At 37.1% G+C, this 17,326-nt stretch overlaps 1 protein-coding gene across 3 annotated transcripts in view; it reads left to right on the top strand.

The window, feature by feature from the left end:
- Positions 1–148: 148 nt before the first annotated feature.
- PCGF6 (polycomb group ring finger 6) overlaps positions 149–17,326 on the top strand; it is a 37,826-nt gene continuing 20,648 nt past the window's right edge. For 2 of the 3 annotated variants that reach the window (XM_087432536.1, XM_087432535.1), the window contains exons 1-8: positions 149–541; positions 1,340–1,439; positions 1,530–1,626; positions 2,417–2,472; positions 2,573–2,632; positions 3,550–3,658; positions 8,506–8,533; positions 16,665–16,763. In XM_087432536.1, coding sequence (XP_087288662.1) covers positions 182–541; positions 1,340–1,439; positions 1,530–1,626; positions 2,417–2,472; positions 2,573–2,632; positions 3,550–3,658; positions 8,506–8,533; positions 16,665–16,763 — 909 coding nt within the window. In that variant the 5' untranslated portion in view covers positions 149–181. The remainder of the gene's footprint in view (positions 542–1,339; positions 1,440–1,529; positions 1,627–2,416; positions 2,473–2,572; positions 2,633–3,549; positions 3,659–8,505; positions 8,534–16,664; positions 16,764–17,326) is intronic. The other variant, XM_004428027.3, reaches the window with a different exon arrangement.

Here is a 17,326-nt window from a genome sequence, read left to right as displayed (position 1 = left end):
GCCACGCCTTACGTACCCGAGCGGCTCCACTCACGCCCGGCTTAGGTGAGGGGCAGTGAACCACATTTCCCAGCGGTCCCTGCGGTCTTCCGCGCCTGCGCACTGGCAGCCTCGGCAGGCGGGCGGAACTCCCGCGCTACCCAGCCGCTGGGTCTCGGCTTGCTTGTTCTCTGCCGCACGCATGGAGGGGGTCCCAGTGGTGACGCCCTGTAACGCGGGCCCTGCCAAGGCCGAGGGCGCCGCAGCCATGCCGCCCCCACCTCCCGTCTCCCCGCCTGCCCTCACCCCGGCGCCCTCAGCGGGTGAGGAGGGCCCGCCGCCTTTGCCTGAGGCGGGGGCTCCGGGCTGTTCGGGGTCCCGGCCCCCTGAGCTGGAGCCGGAGCGCAGCCTGGGCCGCTTGAGGGGCCGCTTCGAGGACGAGGACGAGGAGCTGGAGGACGATGAGGAGCTGGAGGACGAAGAGGAGGAGGAGGAGGAAGAGATGAGCCACTTCTCACTGAGGCTGGAGGGCGGCCGGCCGGACTCCGAGGACGAGGAGGAGGTATTTGTAGCCCCTGCCCGAACGTGCAGGGCCGAGGGGCTTCCGGGACGGAGCCGGCCTGCTTAGGAAGGGCCGGGCTGGGGCCCCAGCTCGCGGCTGCAGCCTTGGCACTGGCGTCGACCTCCACCCCTCCCTACCCTGCGTGCCTAGGCGTCTTGCGTGGACTGGACTTCTGTCCCGGCCCAATTCCCTGCGGACTCATCTTGTGAGGTTCCTGCAGATCGCTTAGGCTCTCCGGGTCCGTCCGACTCACTCGTTCTGTAAATAATTACGGAAGCTACTGCGTGCCAGGCGGGTAGGCGCTAAGGGTACCGTGCCCCTGCCTTTCAGGAGCTTCCAGTCGGACGGAGGAAACAGTCTATTTCTTCAGGGTGTTGAAAGGATGGCAAACCCTTGCCACCTAGTCAATATCTAATTTGGAAAAAAAAAATTTTTTTTTTAAATGTGGTAGCGAATACTTCCTCAATTTAGGTAATACACCTGCCAGTCAGAATTAATATAGTAAACTTAAACACTAATATCCGGAAAGTTTGCCCGTTTTGTAAGTAGTTTATAAAGTAAGATGCCGCTCATCTGGCGATATACAGTATATCCAAAAGAATGAGATGTTTTTGAAACATCAGTTTATATTGTTATTGTAACTTTCAGCGGTATTTTGAAGGGTTGGAGTTACTGTACCATGCTTCCATTGTTGCAAAGTAAGTTACACATTGTTTATAATGAAATTTGGGTATTACGGTTTAAGAATTTGAGAAGACAAGGACTTGTGTTTTAACACTATTTCCATCGCATTTGCAGCGCCTGATTAATCTCTCTGAGCTGACCCCGTACATCTTGTGTTCCATTTGCAAAGGTTACTTAATAGATGCAACTACCATTACAGAATGTCTTCATACATGTAAGCACAGAGTTCACATTTCCAAATAATATATTCAATTTTTGAAATGTGTTGAAAGCATCCTAATTTAAACATTTTCTTTTTCAACAGTTTGTAAAAGCTGCATTGTAAGACATTTTTACTATAGCAACAGATGTCCAAAATGCAACATAGTAGTACATCAGACACAACCACTCTATAACATAAGGTAAGAAGAATATATAAGTAAAATTTTTATTTTAGTATACTTTTTCTGAAAGCTTGAAGTTGTGTAGTTGGAAATAAATCCTTGACCTATTTCAAAATTAGAAGAAAGGGAACTGTATAATCTTTAAAGAAATACATGTGGAGCGCTTACTGTGTACCAGGCACTGTGATATCTGCTGGGGACTTAAAAAAAAAAAAAGCACAGGCCTCTTTTCTTGAGGATTTTAATTGCATCACTCAACTTAATGAGACTAGCTTAGGCTTGTCATTTTCTGTATATTTAGAATTCTGTTTTTTAAAAGTAATACCTGAAACAGCTGGCCTCTTTAGAAAAGCCTATCTGTCATAGGTCATTGTGGCTTATTAATCAAATTTTCAGTTCATACTTAGTTTCCTAAGGGAAGAAAAATACTGAAAGTGGATTGCTTTCATTCATTCAGCAAATACTATTACGTTTTTACTACCTTCATAGAAGTGTGCTTTGCATATGATACACAGAACTTCAAAATACAGTCTCTGCCCTCAAACTCACGTTCTTATCAAGAGACTAAAACCAGTACGTGTTGAAAAATTTAGCAAACTGTTCAAGAGTCTATGGTTGCTTATGATTACATATAATTACTTGAGGTTTTCTCAGGTGAGAACCATGAGTACTACCTAAAAGAAACTCATCTCTGAGAAAGGAGATAATCTACTCTCAAGAGAAAACAGTTACTTAGAAAGAGCATCACTCTGTACCAAAATGCATTTTCCTGAATTCTGAGGCATTCTCCATCCTTTCCTTTTATTAGGTTGGACCGACAATTACAAGACATAGTGTACAAATTAGTGATCAATCTAGAGGAAAGTAAGTTTATTTTATTACATAGTTGTGAATCCCAGAATCTCTGCTGACTCTACTAGTTACATTTTAAGTGTAATTTAGTCTGTGTTTTATCATTTTTTAGGAGAAAAAAAGCAAATGCATGATTTCTATAAAGAAAGAGGTCTAGAAGTACCTAAACCTGGTAAGTTTGGGTGTATACCATAATGTATTTATAGATTAAAGAATACTAACTTAATAAAATTTACTCCCTTTGAGGTTCTTTTTGGTGATAACTGGTTATTTTATGATCAAAGAGAGAAAGATTTTGAAGGTAATGATGTAGTGTAATCCAATTTAATTATTTATAACAATTAAAGAGTACAGGATCTGGAGCTAGATTGTCTAAGTTTGATCCTAGCTCTGCCACTTTACTAGCTGTATGACTTTGACAAATTATTTCAATGTCTTAGTTTCCTCATCTAGAAAGTAGGGATAATGATAGCGCTTCATAAAATTGTTGTAAGGATACACTGAGTAATACAAAGCACTTAAAGCAGTGCCTGGAACATAGTAACTGCTCAAATGTTAGTTTTTATGATGATGGTAATGTCATAGTATGGAAGTCAGATTTGTGTTTAAATCCTGGTTCTTCCACTTACTACGTGGGTGACTTTAGGCCAATTGCCTACTCTCACTAAACTGTAATCTCAGTTTCTTTACAGTTAAAAAAAAAAAAGTAGTGGTAGTACCTGTGTCATGGGATTATAATAAGGATTAAATGAGATGATGCCTGTAAAGTGCTGAGCATGAGCCCCCAGCATGTAGTATTGCTCGTTAAGGGTTATCTACAACTGTTTTTGCTGTTATGATGAGCCCTCTTTGTGGCCCTGATAAACCAGCCACACATGTATGCCTTTCCTTGTGGAGTGGTCCCCAGGCTTGCCTATACTTTTACTGGCTTTGACAGATTCGCTGATGTTATTAAAGGAGGGGAGATTGAGTGCTTTACGATCTTTTAAATAGTTGACATAGTTATAATATCTGTGTAATTATTTTTCAAAGATCTCAATTTATGAAAGTTTTATTCTAACTCAACTTTTTTGTTCGGCTATCAAATAGCTGTTCCACAGCCAGTCCCTTCAAACAAAGGAAGATCTAAGAAAGTCTTAGAATCGGTGTTTCGTATTCCACCTGAGCTTGATATGTCTTTATTACTAGAGTTCATTGGGTGAGTACCCTACACCTCTTCCTCTTAACCTTAAAATAAAGAATTTTTTAAGTCCCAGCAGTTATGAAGTCATCCTGAACTCGGGTAAGACCAAGTTTTTCTGATGTCCTTTTAAAAATTAATTATGGGGGCCGGCCCTGTGGCTTAGCAGGTGAGTGCGTGCACTCTGCTGCTGGCGGCCCGGGTTCGGATCCCGGGCGCGCACCGACGCACCGCTTCTCCAGCCATGCTGAGGCTGTGTCCCACATACAGCAACTAGAAGGATGTGCAGCTATGACATACAACTATCTACTGGGGCTTTGGGGGAAAAATAAATAAAATTATTAAAAAAATAATAATAATAAAAAAATAAGAATTAATTATGAAATATTTAAAACTTTGAAAAAAGTCTAAAGGATAGTACAATAACCACTTGTATCTCCATCATCTGGCTTAAATAAACGATGCTAATATGACAGAAGCCCCTTAGCTACCTCTTCGTGTTCACTCCACCTTCTCTTAGAGGTTAATAACCACTTTCCTAAAAGTAATGATTGTCATTCCCATGCATTTTTTTTATCTGTGTACCACCAGTATATCTGTTCCTAAGTAATATGTAGAATTGTTTTTGCCCATTTAAAACTTTAAATAGTATCATACTATAAGTGTTTTCCAACTTGCTTTTATCACTCACCATTGTGTGATTCATCCATGTTGAAATGTACAGCTCTAGTTCCTTCATTTTCACCATTGCCTGGTATTCCCTTAAAATAAATGTACCACAATTTATCTTTTCTTGTCCTGTTGAACATTTTGCTTGTTTCCAGTTTTTTACTATTATAAACAATGTTGCTTTAAACATTTTATGTCAAGACTATTTTACTTCTCAGTCACTTCCTCCTTATAACCCTAGGTTGCCTGTATCATTTATTTAGTATCTAGCTTGTGCTATGTTGTATTTATCTATGTATTCATCTTGTGTTCTCAACTGGTACTAAAGACCCCTAAGAGGCAAGAAACCTTTCTTATGTCCCCACAAAGCCCCCATAGTAGTAGTTGATGATAATGAAATAAAGATCTCTTTGGAGGAATGAGAAGAAACCATGTAATACCAAATTTTAAATGAATAATTTCTGTTACTAAAGAATGTGCTCCAACCTAAATGTCCAAAAGAGAACTGGTTAAATAATGTATATAGCACATGAATATGTGCTAATATGGAACGATCTCCAAAGTGTCTTAAGTGAAAAAAGCAAGATGCAGAAGAGAATATATAGCGTGTACCCATTTATATTTTTTTAAAAAAGAAGGTGCTGGAAAATATGTGCATATACATAGTTTTTTACATGGACAGACGATTACTGAAAGGACGTATAAGAAAATCTTAATGGCAGTTGTCTCTGGAAAAGGACTGGAGACTATGAGTCTAGGATGGGTAGACTTTTCATTGTATTTGAATTTTTACCATGTAACTTGATTTTTAATAAGTCTAGTTAATTAAAAATTGAAAATTGAAAGGAATTTATGTTTCTAAAAAATTATTTTGGAGAGGGCCGGCCCCGTGACTTAGCGGTTAAGTGCACACGCTCTGCTACTGTCTGCCCGGGTTCGGATCCTGGGCGTGCACCGATGCACCACTTCTCCAGCCATGCTGAGGCCGCGTCCCACATACAGCAACTAGAAGGATGTGCAACTATGACATACAACTATCTACTGGGGCTTTGGAGAGAAAAAAAAAAGGAGGAGGATTGGCAATAGATGTTAGCTCAGAGCCAGTCTTCCTCAGCAAAAAGCGGAAGATTAGCATGGATGTTAGCTCAGGGCTGATCTTCCTCACACACACGCACAAAAAAATATTTTGGAGAAATGTAATCTTTTCCACTAATGCACAGTAGGAGCTGACAATCAGTTTTTTTAATACACTTTTTGAAAAGTGGCAGATGGCAATAATGCAAAGATAGCAAAGATGTGACAGGTGTCCCACCATTACGTCTTTGCCCACAGCAGAAATCAATAATTAATCATGGCCGGGTTTCCTTTTTTTTTTTTTTTTTTGTGAGGAAGATCAGCCCTGAGCTAACATCCAGGCCAATCCTCCTCTTTTTGCTGAGGAAGATGGGCCCTGGGCTAACATCTGTGCCTATCTTCCTTCACTTCACATGGGATGCCGCTGCAGCATGGCCTGACAAGCGGTGCGTTGGTGCACACCTGGGATCCGAACCCAGGCCGCCAGCAGCGGAGCACGCACACTTAACTGCTATGCCACTGGCCAGCCCGCATGCTTTCCTACTGTGTGAGACTTGACCACAGTGCTCAAGACAGTCATTACCACTTACCAAAGTTGTTACATTATTAACACGTTCCCTGCTGTGGAAAAAAGAGCCTTCACTTGGAATAAGGAGATCTAGATTTAAGTCCTAGCTCCTCTGTTATCTAGCTTTGTAAACTTGAACAAATTGCTTTTTGTTTGTTAGTAAGTTGTTTATTAAGGTTCTGCTATGTACCAGTGCAGCACTCTGCTAGCTGCTGGGAATATAGTTTGAATGTCAGCCATCGCCCTGGCCCTCTTGGAACTTCTAGTTTTAACTTCTCAGAGCATCAGCTTCCCTATCTGTAAAACGAGAGAATTGAACCTTATATGTTGATGATTATGGTGGGTAGTCTACCTCATAATATAGTCCTTTATCTGCTTTCAAATGGTTAACGGGAAGAAAGCTTCCAGTGTGGCAAGGAGTCCTTTTGAAAGAAAGCTTCTAGTGGCAGAGTCCTTTTGAAGTCCCCAGTCCCCAGAGTTAAATCCCCACATTTTCCCTATGTGAAGCTTTTGTATTACCACAAAAGTCAGGCTACTGAGGGTAACCCATAGGAAGTTCTTTCGTGGGAGATGAGTTTTAACCTGATGTAAGGACAAGGACAAATTTGGTCCACTGGTGACCCTGCTTGAATTGGAGGAGCAAAAATACTGAGGTCGGTTCAGCCTGTGGACAGTAATTTTTCAACCACTGGAATATGAAATTACATTTCCCCTCTGAATTGGGTATGCATCTTTTGTGATCTTAAGATAGTCTCGTACTTCTCCTTTTTGTTCTTCAGTTTCTGTGTGTAAAGTAGATTATAAAAAGAAATAACTTCAGACAGGCAGTATAGTGTGTATAGAAAGAGCATAGGCTTTGAAGAGTCTGACTTGATATGTAACCCTTGGGATGTAGCTTAACTTCTTTGATCATCCGTTTCCGTTTTTCTAAATGGGGGATTTTAATAGCAACTCACAGGATTGTTGTAAGAATCAACATATGGTATTCCTAACATGTCTAAACTATTATCAACTAGTGAATATTGAAATAATGTAGGGTCGTTCAAAAATAAAGGTTAGTTTGTGGTACTGTAATAGGTACGTCTGCCTCGTAAAGAAAATGGACTCGTGAGATAAGTGTGATATGACAAAAATTTAATGCTGTCTTAAGCTCAGTGGTGTTTAGTAAACTAGGGAGGTGATATCCCACTGTATACTGTGTTAGTCCAACTAGAGTATTATGTTCAGCTTTGAGTACTACATTTTAAGAGAGATGTTGGTAAACTGAGGTGTAACCAGAAAAGTAGAAGGTTTGAAAACCATGTCATAGGTGGTAGCAGAAGGAACAAAAATATTTAGTCCAAAGAAGAGAAAGCAATCATAAGCCCCTCAAGTTAATTTCAATCTTTAGAGGGTTATCACATAAAAGAAAGACTGGATCTAATTCACAAGAATACTGAAAGGCAAAACCAGGACCAGTCGTATAAGTTACAGGGAGAAACATATTTGATTCAGAGGAAGCAAGCAATTTCTAACAAAGTTGCCCACAAATGGAATGAACTGACTTTCAGTTAAGGAGCTCTCTGTCTCTTTAGGTATTCAAGTAGAGTCCATATATCGTGGATTCTATAGAGATAATTCTTGTAAAGAATAGGATATTTTATTTTATAATTCTAAGATTATGTTATAATCTTAGATTTATATTTTTATATAAAATGTATATATAAATTTATACTTTAATTTATTATATATACTATATAATGTAACATTATATTTCTCTTATACTTTTATCTAAGAATACTCTGTCTATGATGTAGTTGTGATCTTACCTATGTTTCACAACATGGTAGGAAAAAAGAACGTGGGCTTTGATGCTAGGTACACCTGAGTTTGAATCCCAGCTTTATCACTTACTAGCTCTGTGACTTTAAGCAAGTTATTAAACCTCTCTGAGCTTAATTTTCCTCATCTGTAGATTGGGGTTACTAATACCTGATTTGCAGGGCTTTGTGAGAACTAAATGAAAAACACGCTAATATAATGCTTGGTATATAGCAGATGCTCAACAAAGTTAGTGCTCCTTACTTCCTCATGATATAAAAAAGTAATTGATTTAATCAAGAAATCTACACTTCTAAGTGAAAGGCAAACTGAGTAAATCGTGCCCAGGTGATTATGCTACAAGTAAAACAACAGGAAACAGAGCAGCCTTCTTGTAAGAAATCTGTCTTGTAAAGGTTACTATAGAGAAAAAAACACATTAATTATGATAGGAAAAGAAAAGAAGTTTTACTTTAAGCTGGAAAATGTTAGAATGCCACATGTGGGGAAAATCTAAATATTAAGAATATACTTTTAACTCCTGGAAGTATACATACTATAAAACACTGGAGAAAACTGCCATTGCCTTACCACTAGGTGGCAGAAGTGACAATTTACTTCATTTGTTTAAACCCACGTGACCATGTTTAAAACTAAATTGATGTTCCTCAAATATTTATTTTCATCTCATTTTTTGTGTTATATGGTTAAACATATTTTAAAATATTTTATTAATTTTGCTTTCATTTTTCAGTGCTAATGAAGGCACAGGACATTTTAAGGTATTTACTTTTATTTTTCATTTACTTCACAAGAGGACCCTGTAGCACAGAAATTTGAGAGTCAGATTAGCAATCATATGAAGATTGTCTTCAATTACAATAAAGAGTGTTTTATGAATAAAAGTTGTTGAAATATAGAGTACATTTAATAATGCTTTCTTATATTGTAATAGGTTTATGAGAAAAGAGTTACTAAGTAGGGATTTGTTATTAATTCAGAACAGTGGTCTAAGGAAAAATAAGAGTAATTTTTAAAACTCTAAAACCAATTGCTATGTTAATTTGATGATAAAAAAATGTTTCAAAGCATTTTTTGCATAGTTGGCATTTAGAATTAAAAATGAGCTTAAAATTTTATTTGCATGTAACATTTTTGTCTCAAGTTAACCTGCCCTAACTTGTTACTTCAGTCATTTACTGAAATTTTAGAGGTAACAATGAACTCCTTTGTAACATAGTTAAGTTCAGAGTTGTCTTAAAGGCTCCAGTATCACAGGTGCCATTGCACACATTGTTGCTGCTATAGTATGAGTTATTCAGGGAAAGGTAACTTTTTTAAAAGGTATAAATCAGGCCTTACAGTTTCTTGGGATTGTAAATATATAAGGAAATAGGTAACTTTGATCCGTTTAGATTTTCAGTGACTTTGTCAAAGTCTATACTAAAATTTGGGTGAATTGTACCTGGTTGGATATACTTTTTGTTTTGTGAATACACTGGCTTAGAGGCAGGAATTAAAGCATAGGAATAGATGTGTACTTCTCTGGATGAAGTATATTATAGATGTTTCCCAGACATCAGTGTGATGGAGGGAATGCAATGTTAAGTTTGGTAACTTTGAACCTCTTCTAAGTTGTAAAATATCGAATTCATGGTGATTAACTTTAAGAAGTTCTTTTATAGTAGTGTGGTGGGTGAGAAAGTGGCATATAAGTTTCTATATGGGACAAGTACGGTGTCATATGCTGCTAGAGTTCGCTGAAGACATCTGTCCAATGACCTGTAGTAGCAGACAAGCCAACAGAGTATAAAAAACTCAGGAAGAAAGGACTAGAAATTAAATTGAAATATTAGCCTATTGCTTCCACAAAAGCACATACGCACCAAAATATTTACTGATCCTCACACATCAAAGAAATATGATGACCATACCACCTATGAAGTGTTCTTGCCAAAACAAAGAAATATGAAGATGATTACACTCCTAGATTTAATTATTAATTTACAGGAAATCCAGGGGACAAAGGAACATGTTAAGTGACACCGTAGGAATATAATAAGCCAAATCTAGACAGTGGAAAACTACAAGACAGACAAGTCCGTTTCTTCAACAAATGGAAAAAGGTGAAGAGGGAACATGTAGATAGAATGTATTGATTAAGAGAGACTCAAGGGACATCAACTAATTACAATGTATGGAGTTTATTTGGATTTGATTTGAAAAATAAGCTGTAAAAAATTTATGAGTTAATAGCCCCAAATTGGAAACAACCTAAATATCCATCAACTGATGAGTAGATAAGCAAAATATGGTATATTTTGTATATATCCACACAATGGAATATTATTTGGCAATAAAAAGGAATGAAGTACTGATACGTGCTACAACGTGAATGAATCTTGAAAACATAAGTTAAGTGAAAGAAGCCAGGCACAAAAGACCACGTATTTTGTGATTCCATTTATATGAAATGTCCAGAACAGAGAAATTCATAGATATGGATAATAGATTAGTGGTTGCCAGAGGCTCAGGAAAGGGGAAATTGGGAGTGACTGCTAATTGGTACAAGGTTTCTTTTTGGGTGATGAAAATGTTCTGAAATTAGTGGTGGTGGTTGCATAACTCTGTAAATATACTAAAAATCATTGAAATGTATACTTTACAATGGTGAATTTAGTGATATGTGAGTTATATCTCAATAAAGCTGTTAAATTTTTAAAAGATAACTAAGCCAATAGCTGATAGAAACTTGGAATAGGGCCGGCCCCATGGCTTAGCGGTTAAGTGCGTGCGCTCCGGTACTGGCGGCCCTGGTTCAGATCCCGGGCGCGCACCGAGACGCACTGCTTCTCCGGCCATGCTGAGGCTGCGTCCCACATACAGCAACTAGAAGGCTGTGCAGCTATGACATACAACTATCTACTGGGGCTTCGGGGAAAAATTTTAAAAAAAAGGAGGAGGATTGGCAATAGATGTTAGCTCAGAGCCGGTCTTCCTCAGCAAAAAGAGGAGGATTAGTGTGGATGTTAGCTCAGGGCTGATCTTCCTCACCAAAAAAAAAAAAGGAACTTGGAATAGAAGCATTGTTTGTAATATATTTAGTGTATACATTTTGTATACGTTTTGAGAGAACAAAAATATATCTGGTAAAAATAATATATGCATAAATTAGAATTTTAGTCTGAGTCCATCATTTGTTATGATGTTTTTTTTCTTGAAATCTTTGTTTTATTTTTATTCTCTCTGTAATGACAACCCTAAAAACAACAAAACCATTTTCTACTAGGTAAGAAAATTCAGATAGTTGGTGAAATTTGAACATTTACTAGATATTTTCTGATATCAAGGAATTTTAAAGTATGATAATGGTATGTTTTTAAAAAGAGTTCTTATCTTTTAGAGATACATACTGAAGGATTTACAAATGATGATATGATGAAATGATATGCCTGGGTTTTGCTTCAAAACCAATCAGGGAAACGTGAGCCAGGAAGTAGTTAGGATGGAAAATGCGTGAGATATATTTAAAATAAGATTGGCCTTGAGTTGATAAAGCTACATGATAGGTACATAGAAGTTTATTATACTGTTCTCTCATAGTTTTGAGACATTAAACTTTCAGTTTTAGCTGATGATACAGATGTTAATTTTCAGGCTTTATGGCTGTGAGAGGTGATGAATTTATTGTTTCAGAAATAAATTGTTCTTTTAATTCTGCATTTTGTGTCTATTTTTACTTTGCTAAAACAGTCTTTTGTACTTTCTTAACAAATTGGCAATGTTATTGTTTTTCTTTTAACTCTGTATTTATAATGGAGTTCTAGTTAGAGCTTTTGATATTGTAGCTCAGTATTCTCTACTGGTTAAAAAGCTGTTTTTGTACCTTATCTTTGAGTTCAAATAATAGGTGGTGGTGTTTTTGTCCATCTGCAGGCACATGTCTGGTTGTGTCTCTTTGTAAGGTTAGCAGCCGTTGGTGCTCAATGTCTAAGCCCATTAACTTAATAGGGTTTGGAAAATGATGCTATCATTCCTTCTTTTATTAGCTGAAATACTTCTATAAGGAGAAATTTCCCTTCATCTTTTTGGTTAGCCAGTGGTACAGTTTATATAGGAAAGGCAGAATAAATATTTGATTCTTTCCCTTACCAAGTTCAGAATAATGATTTGGTTTATTAGCATACTCCAGTCATGACCAATTAGGTATTGTTGTTTCTGTTTTTACTTTAATATGAACTCATGGATTTAGACATATTTGTGGTTTAAACCCATTTCAGTTATTATCCTTATTGATGTTCAATTTGTGCTATCATAGATATCACAGCCTGTGATAGCTTCCTTGCTATCTGATATGACAAGATGTTCCATGTTCAACATGTACATCTCTTGCCTCAGACACCAAATCAGTCATTTCTCCAAGGCATCCTAGTTCCTTTTGATGGTGCTATTTCAGAATCACAGTCTGGTTATTAAGAGTTCACCCTGCTACTGGATTGGTAACTGTTTCTAGGCCTTTTCAGTTGACAGAGGTAGGAATTTTTTCAAGGTAAAATATAATTATGTGTTGATACCATCTTTTTAAAAGACATTTTTAGTGGTATGCATTATCTAAAGCCAGAAAATAACTGAATGTCTTGTAAATCTCCCTACAGATCTTAAACTAGCTTATTTCAACTTTCTTATCAAATTGATCTTTGTGTTATAGATGGCAGGGAAGATTGCTCTGCTTAATTTCAAAAAGTGTAATTCTTCTGGAATTTTTTTTTCCTATTTATTTGCAGGTGGTAGGAAGCTATTAAATGTAGCAGAAAAAATAATGAGTTGACCATTTAGATGAGAACTGGTTTTGTAGCCTTAAGCAAAAAAAAAAAAAGAAAGAAAGAAAAGCAAATTGTCTTCTAAAAAAGCTGAATCTGAATTATATGGGGAAAAAAGTCCTGTTAACTTGTGAGCTTGGGGTATGAGGACTAAGGTTGTTAATCATGTGAGAATCCCAGCTTGGAATGCCATGACTAGATTTTTCTTTCAAGTATTGGCAGATGTCATAATCCTCTTCTGGGTGATCTAAAAAGTACAGTATTGATAACTTTAGGTAAGTTGGATTAATTTGTAACGAACACTTGGGGTGAGGTGCTCACCAATAATTTGGAAATGAGGGAAATTGGACTGTCATCTGCTGGTATACCTGAAGCCTATTGTTGAGATGCTAAGCCCAGGAGGCTGACCTTCAGAAACGCACTGGTTGCCAGGCAGCCATCAGCTAGATGATCCAGAGAGCCGCTTCTCGAGGCACTTGATGAGATTCTCATGCCAATCAGGCAGTACTCCTTACAATGAGGGACCTTCATGGGGACTCCACCTGGGGCACTGCTGCATCTTAGTGAGACTGCTGCCTTAGTTCTGTGAAATGATTTCTATACCTGCATTAAAAGAACTTGGCCATTCTGGGTTCCCTCTCTGCTAGTGCTAGAAAAACAGTACTCAAGTTTTCCTAAAAGGTACCCTTTTAGTTCTGATTACCTCAGCTTTCCATTTGCATTGGATAGTAGTAGCCTTAAAATTGCCTCAGAGAGAGAGTAGCTGGGTAAGCATTAGTTTCTACTTTAAAACCCTGTGGGGGAGACGTAGGGGGAGAAGTCAAGATGGCGGCAAATGGCAGTACGTACATACTTATCAATAGCTACTTTAAACGTCAATGGACTAAATGCCCCAATTAAGAGGCATAGATAGGGTGGCTGATTGGATAAAACACCAAGACCCGTATATATGCTGCATACAAGAGACACACTTCAGACCTACAGACGCTCACAAACTGAAAGTGAAGGGATGGAAAAAGATACTCTACACAAATGGCAATGAAAAGAAAGCTGGGGTAGCAGTACTCATATCAGACAAAATAGACTTTAAAACAAAGACTGTAAAAAGAGACAAGGGCATTACATAATGATCAAGGGAACAATCCAACAAGAGGATATAACACTTGTAAATATCTATGCACCCAATGTAGGTGCACCTAAATATATAAAGCAATTATTAACAGACATAAAAAGGATGACATGATTTTATATATAGAAAACCCTAAAGAATCCACCAGAAAACTTTTAGAAGTAATAAACGAATACGGTAAAGCTGCAGGATACAAAATCAACATACAAAAATCAGTTGCATTTCTATACACTAACAACAAAGTAGCAGAAAGAGAAATTAAGAATACAATCCCATTTACAATTGCAACAAAAAGAATAAAATACCTAGGAATAAACTTAACCAAAGAGGTGAAAGATCTGTACACCGAAAACTATAAAACATTGCTGAAAGAAATTGAAGACATAAAGAAATGGAAAGATATTCCGTGCTCTTGGATTGGAAGAATTAACATAGTTAAGATGTCCATACTTCCTAAAGTAATCTATAGATTCAATGCAATCCCTATCAAAGTTCCAACAACATTTTTCACAGAAATAGAACAAAGAATTCTAAAATTTATATGGAACAATAAAAGACCCCGAATATCTAAAGGAATCCTGAGAAAAAAGAACAAAGCTGGAGGTATCACACTCCCTGATTTCAAAATATACTACAAAGCTATAGTAACCAAAACAGCATGGTACTGGCACAAAAACACACACAGATCAATGGAATAGAATCGAAAGCCCAGAAATAAGCCCACACATCTATGGACAGCTAATCTTTGACAAAAGAGCCAAGAACATACAATGGAGAAAAGAAAGTCTCTTCAACAAATGGTGTTGGGAAAACTGGATAGCCATATGCAAAAAAATGAAAGTAGACCCTTACCTTACACCATATACAAAAATTAACTCCAAATGGATTAGAGACTTGAATGTAAGAACTGAAACTATGAAACTTCTAGAAGGAAACCTAGGCAGTACGCTCTTCGACATCGGTCATAGCAACATATTTTCAAGCACCATGTCTGACCGGGCAAGAGAAACAATAAAAAATAAACAAATGGGACTACATCAAACTGAAAAGCTTCTGCACAGCAAAGGAAACCATCAACAAAACGAAAAGACAACCTAACAATTGGGAGAAGATATTTGCAAACCATACATCTGATAAGGGGTTAATCTCCAAAATATATAAAGAACTCATGCATCTCAACAACAAAAAAACTAACAACCCAATTAAAAAATGAGCAAACGACCTGAACAGACATTTCTCCAAAGAAGATATACAGATGGCCAACAGACACATGAAAAGATGTTCAAAATCATTAACTATCAGGCAAATGCAAATCAAAACTACAATGAGATACCACCTCACGCCTGTCAGAATGGCTATAATTAACAAGACAGAAAACAATGTGTAGGAGAGGATGTGGAGAGAAGGGAACTCTCATACACTGCTGGTGGGAGTGCAAACTGGTGCAGCCACTATGGAAAACAGTACGGAGATTCCTCAAAAAATCAAGGATAGAACTACCATATGATCCAGCTATCCCACTGCTGGGTATTTATCCAAAGAACTTGAAAACACCAATGCGTAAAGATACATGCATCCCTGTGTTCATTGCAGCGTTATTCACAATAGCCAAGACTTGGAAGCAACGTAAGTGCCCATCAAGGGACGAATGGATAAAGATGTGGTATATATACACAATGGAATACTACTCAGCCATAAGAAACGATGAAATCCAGCCATTTGTGACAACATGGATGGACATTGAGGGTATTATGCAAAGTGAAATAAGTCAGAGGGAGAAGGTCAAATACCGTATGATTTCATTCATTAAGTAGTAGATCATAACAACAATAAACAAACACATAGAGACAGAGATTGGATTGGTGGTTACCAGAGGGGAAGAGGGGGAGGGAGGAGGGCGAAAGGGATAATTCGGTACATGTGTGTGGTGGTGGGTTGTAATTAGTATTTGGGTGGTGAACATGATGTAATCTATGCAGAAATAGAAGTATAATGATGTACACCTGAAATTTATACAATGTTATAAACCAATGTTACTGCAATAAACAAATAATTAAAAATAAAAATAAAAAAATAAAAAAAAATCCCTGTGGTCCCTCCACCTGTCACCTCAGACCATTGGATCAGATTTCAGCTTCATATGTCTAGATGTTAATCTTTTTATTTTCCACTTAAAAAAGAAAACCCTTTATTGTGGAAAATTTAAAACTCATACAAAAGTAGACAGAAAGGTTAAAGACTCATCACTCAACTTCAATAATTATAAACTCAGGGCCAATCTCATTTCACTATACCTTCACCACTTCTCCTTCCCATATAATTTTGAAGCAAATCCCAGACTATGTATCATTTTATCAGTGTATAATTCAATTTGTTTCTAAAAGATAAGGACTTTTTACAAACATAATAATGATACTACCATTTTAAAAATGAACAGTAATTCCTTACTCAAATATCCACCTACTATTTAAATTTCCTAGATTGTCTCATGAAATTTTTTTGTAGGTTTGTTTAAATCAGGATCCAAATAAGATCCATACATTGTAATTGGTTGATATATAGCTCTTATTTATAGCCCTTACCTTTTTTTTACTCTAGCCATTCCTCCTCCATCTTGTTTTTTTTTTTCTTGCAGAGATTTTATTGAAGAAACTAGGTTGTTTTAGACATTTAATCTTGGGTATTCTCTGTCAATAAATTTTACTCTATTTTTGATGAGGTATTAAAATAAACCAGTAACCCTTTCTATTAAACAAAATTGTTGACATACTTTTCAGAGAGGGGAAGCTAAGCAGAAATTCTTTCTTCTTCTTTGATAGGTAAATTAACTCAAATTGCGTAATAATTTTTCTTTCATAAGTTTATTGAATCATCTTTGTCATAAAATTTGCTTTAAGGTTTATACATTTTATGTATATTTAATCTGAAAGTAGTTTGTTCATTTATTTATTTATTTATTTGTAGCCATTGGAAAAGAAGTTTGTCCGAGTTTCAGGAGAAGCAACTATTGGGCATGTAGAAAAATTCCTCAGAAGAAAGATGGGTCTTGATCCAGCTTGCCAGGTAGAGTACATGTATATAAAGGGACAGGTGAAGTTGTGAGATTACCTTTAGCATATTGAATAAAGAACTGTCTCTAGGATTTTATGCAGTGGCTTTTGTCTTATGATATTGTGGATACTGTAAATACTAACTGAATATTGGTACACAGTGATTCCCACCCCCAACTTTAATCACATTTGACTTACCATCTGTTTCTTGGTGCCATTGAAGAAACGTGTGTCATCTATCGGTGTCAGAAAAAAGCTGAAGATACGAGAACTACCGAAGAGCTTCTAGAGCCCGAAGAGCTCAGTTCCAGCTCTTTCCTCTTTGGTAGGAGAGCAAAACATTACTTAACATCCATCTGCTTCTTCAGAGGACATCCTTGCATTTATTAGTTGCTCAAGTGTAACAAGCTAGCTCAAGACACCTAGAATATTTCACTTTTCTATGAAATATCTATCTAATATAGACCCTGTTAGTTTTTTAAGGATTGAAAAGATCTCCCATTCTAGCTATATAATGTTTTTGTGTTGTGGTGGGATGGAAACCTCAAATCTCATGTATTGTTAACATAAAGTGTA

This window comes from Ceratotherium simum, chromosome 6 (genome assembly GCF_057802395.1).
Source record: "Ceratotherium simum simum isolate JZ-2026a chromosome 6, ASM5780239v1, whole genome shotgun sequence".
NCBI lineage: Eukaryota > Metazoa > Chordata > Mammalia > Perissodactyla > Rhinocerotidae > Ceratotherium > Ceratotherium simum.
This window is presented reverse-complemented; position numbering and strand designations above follow the sequence as displayed.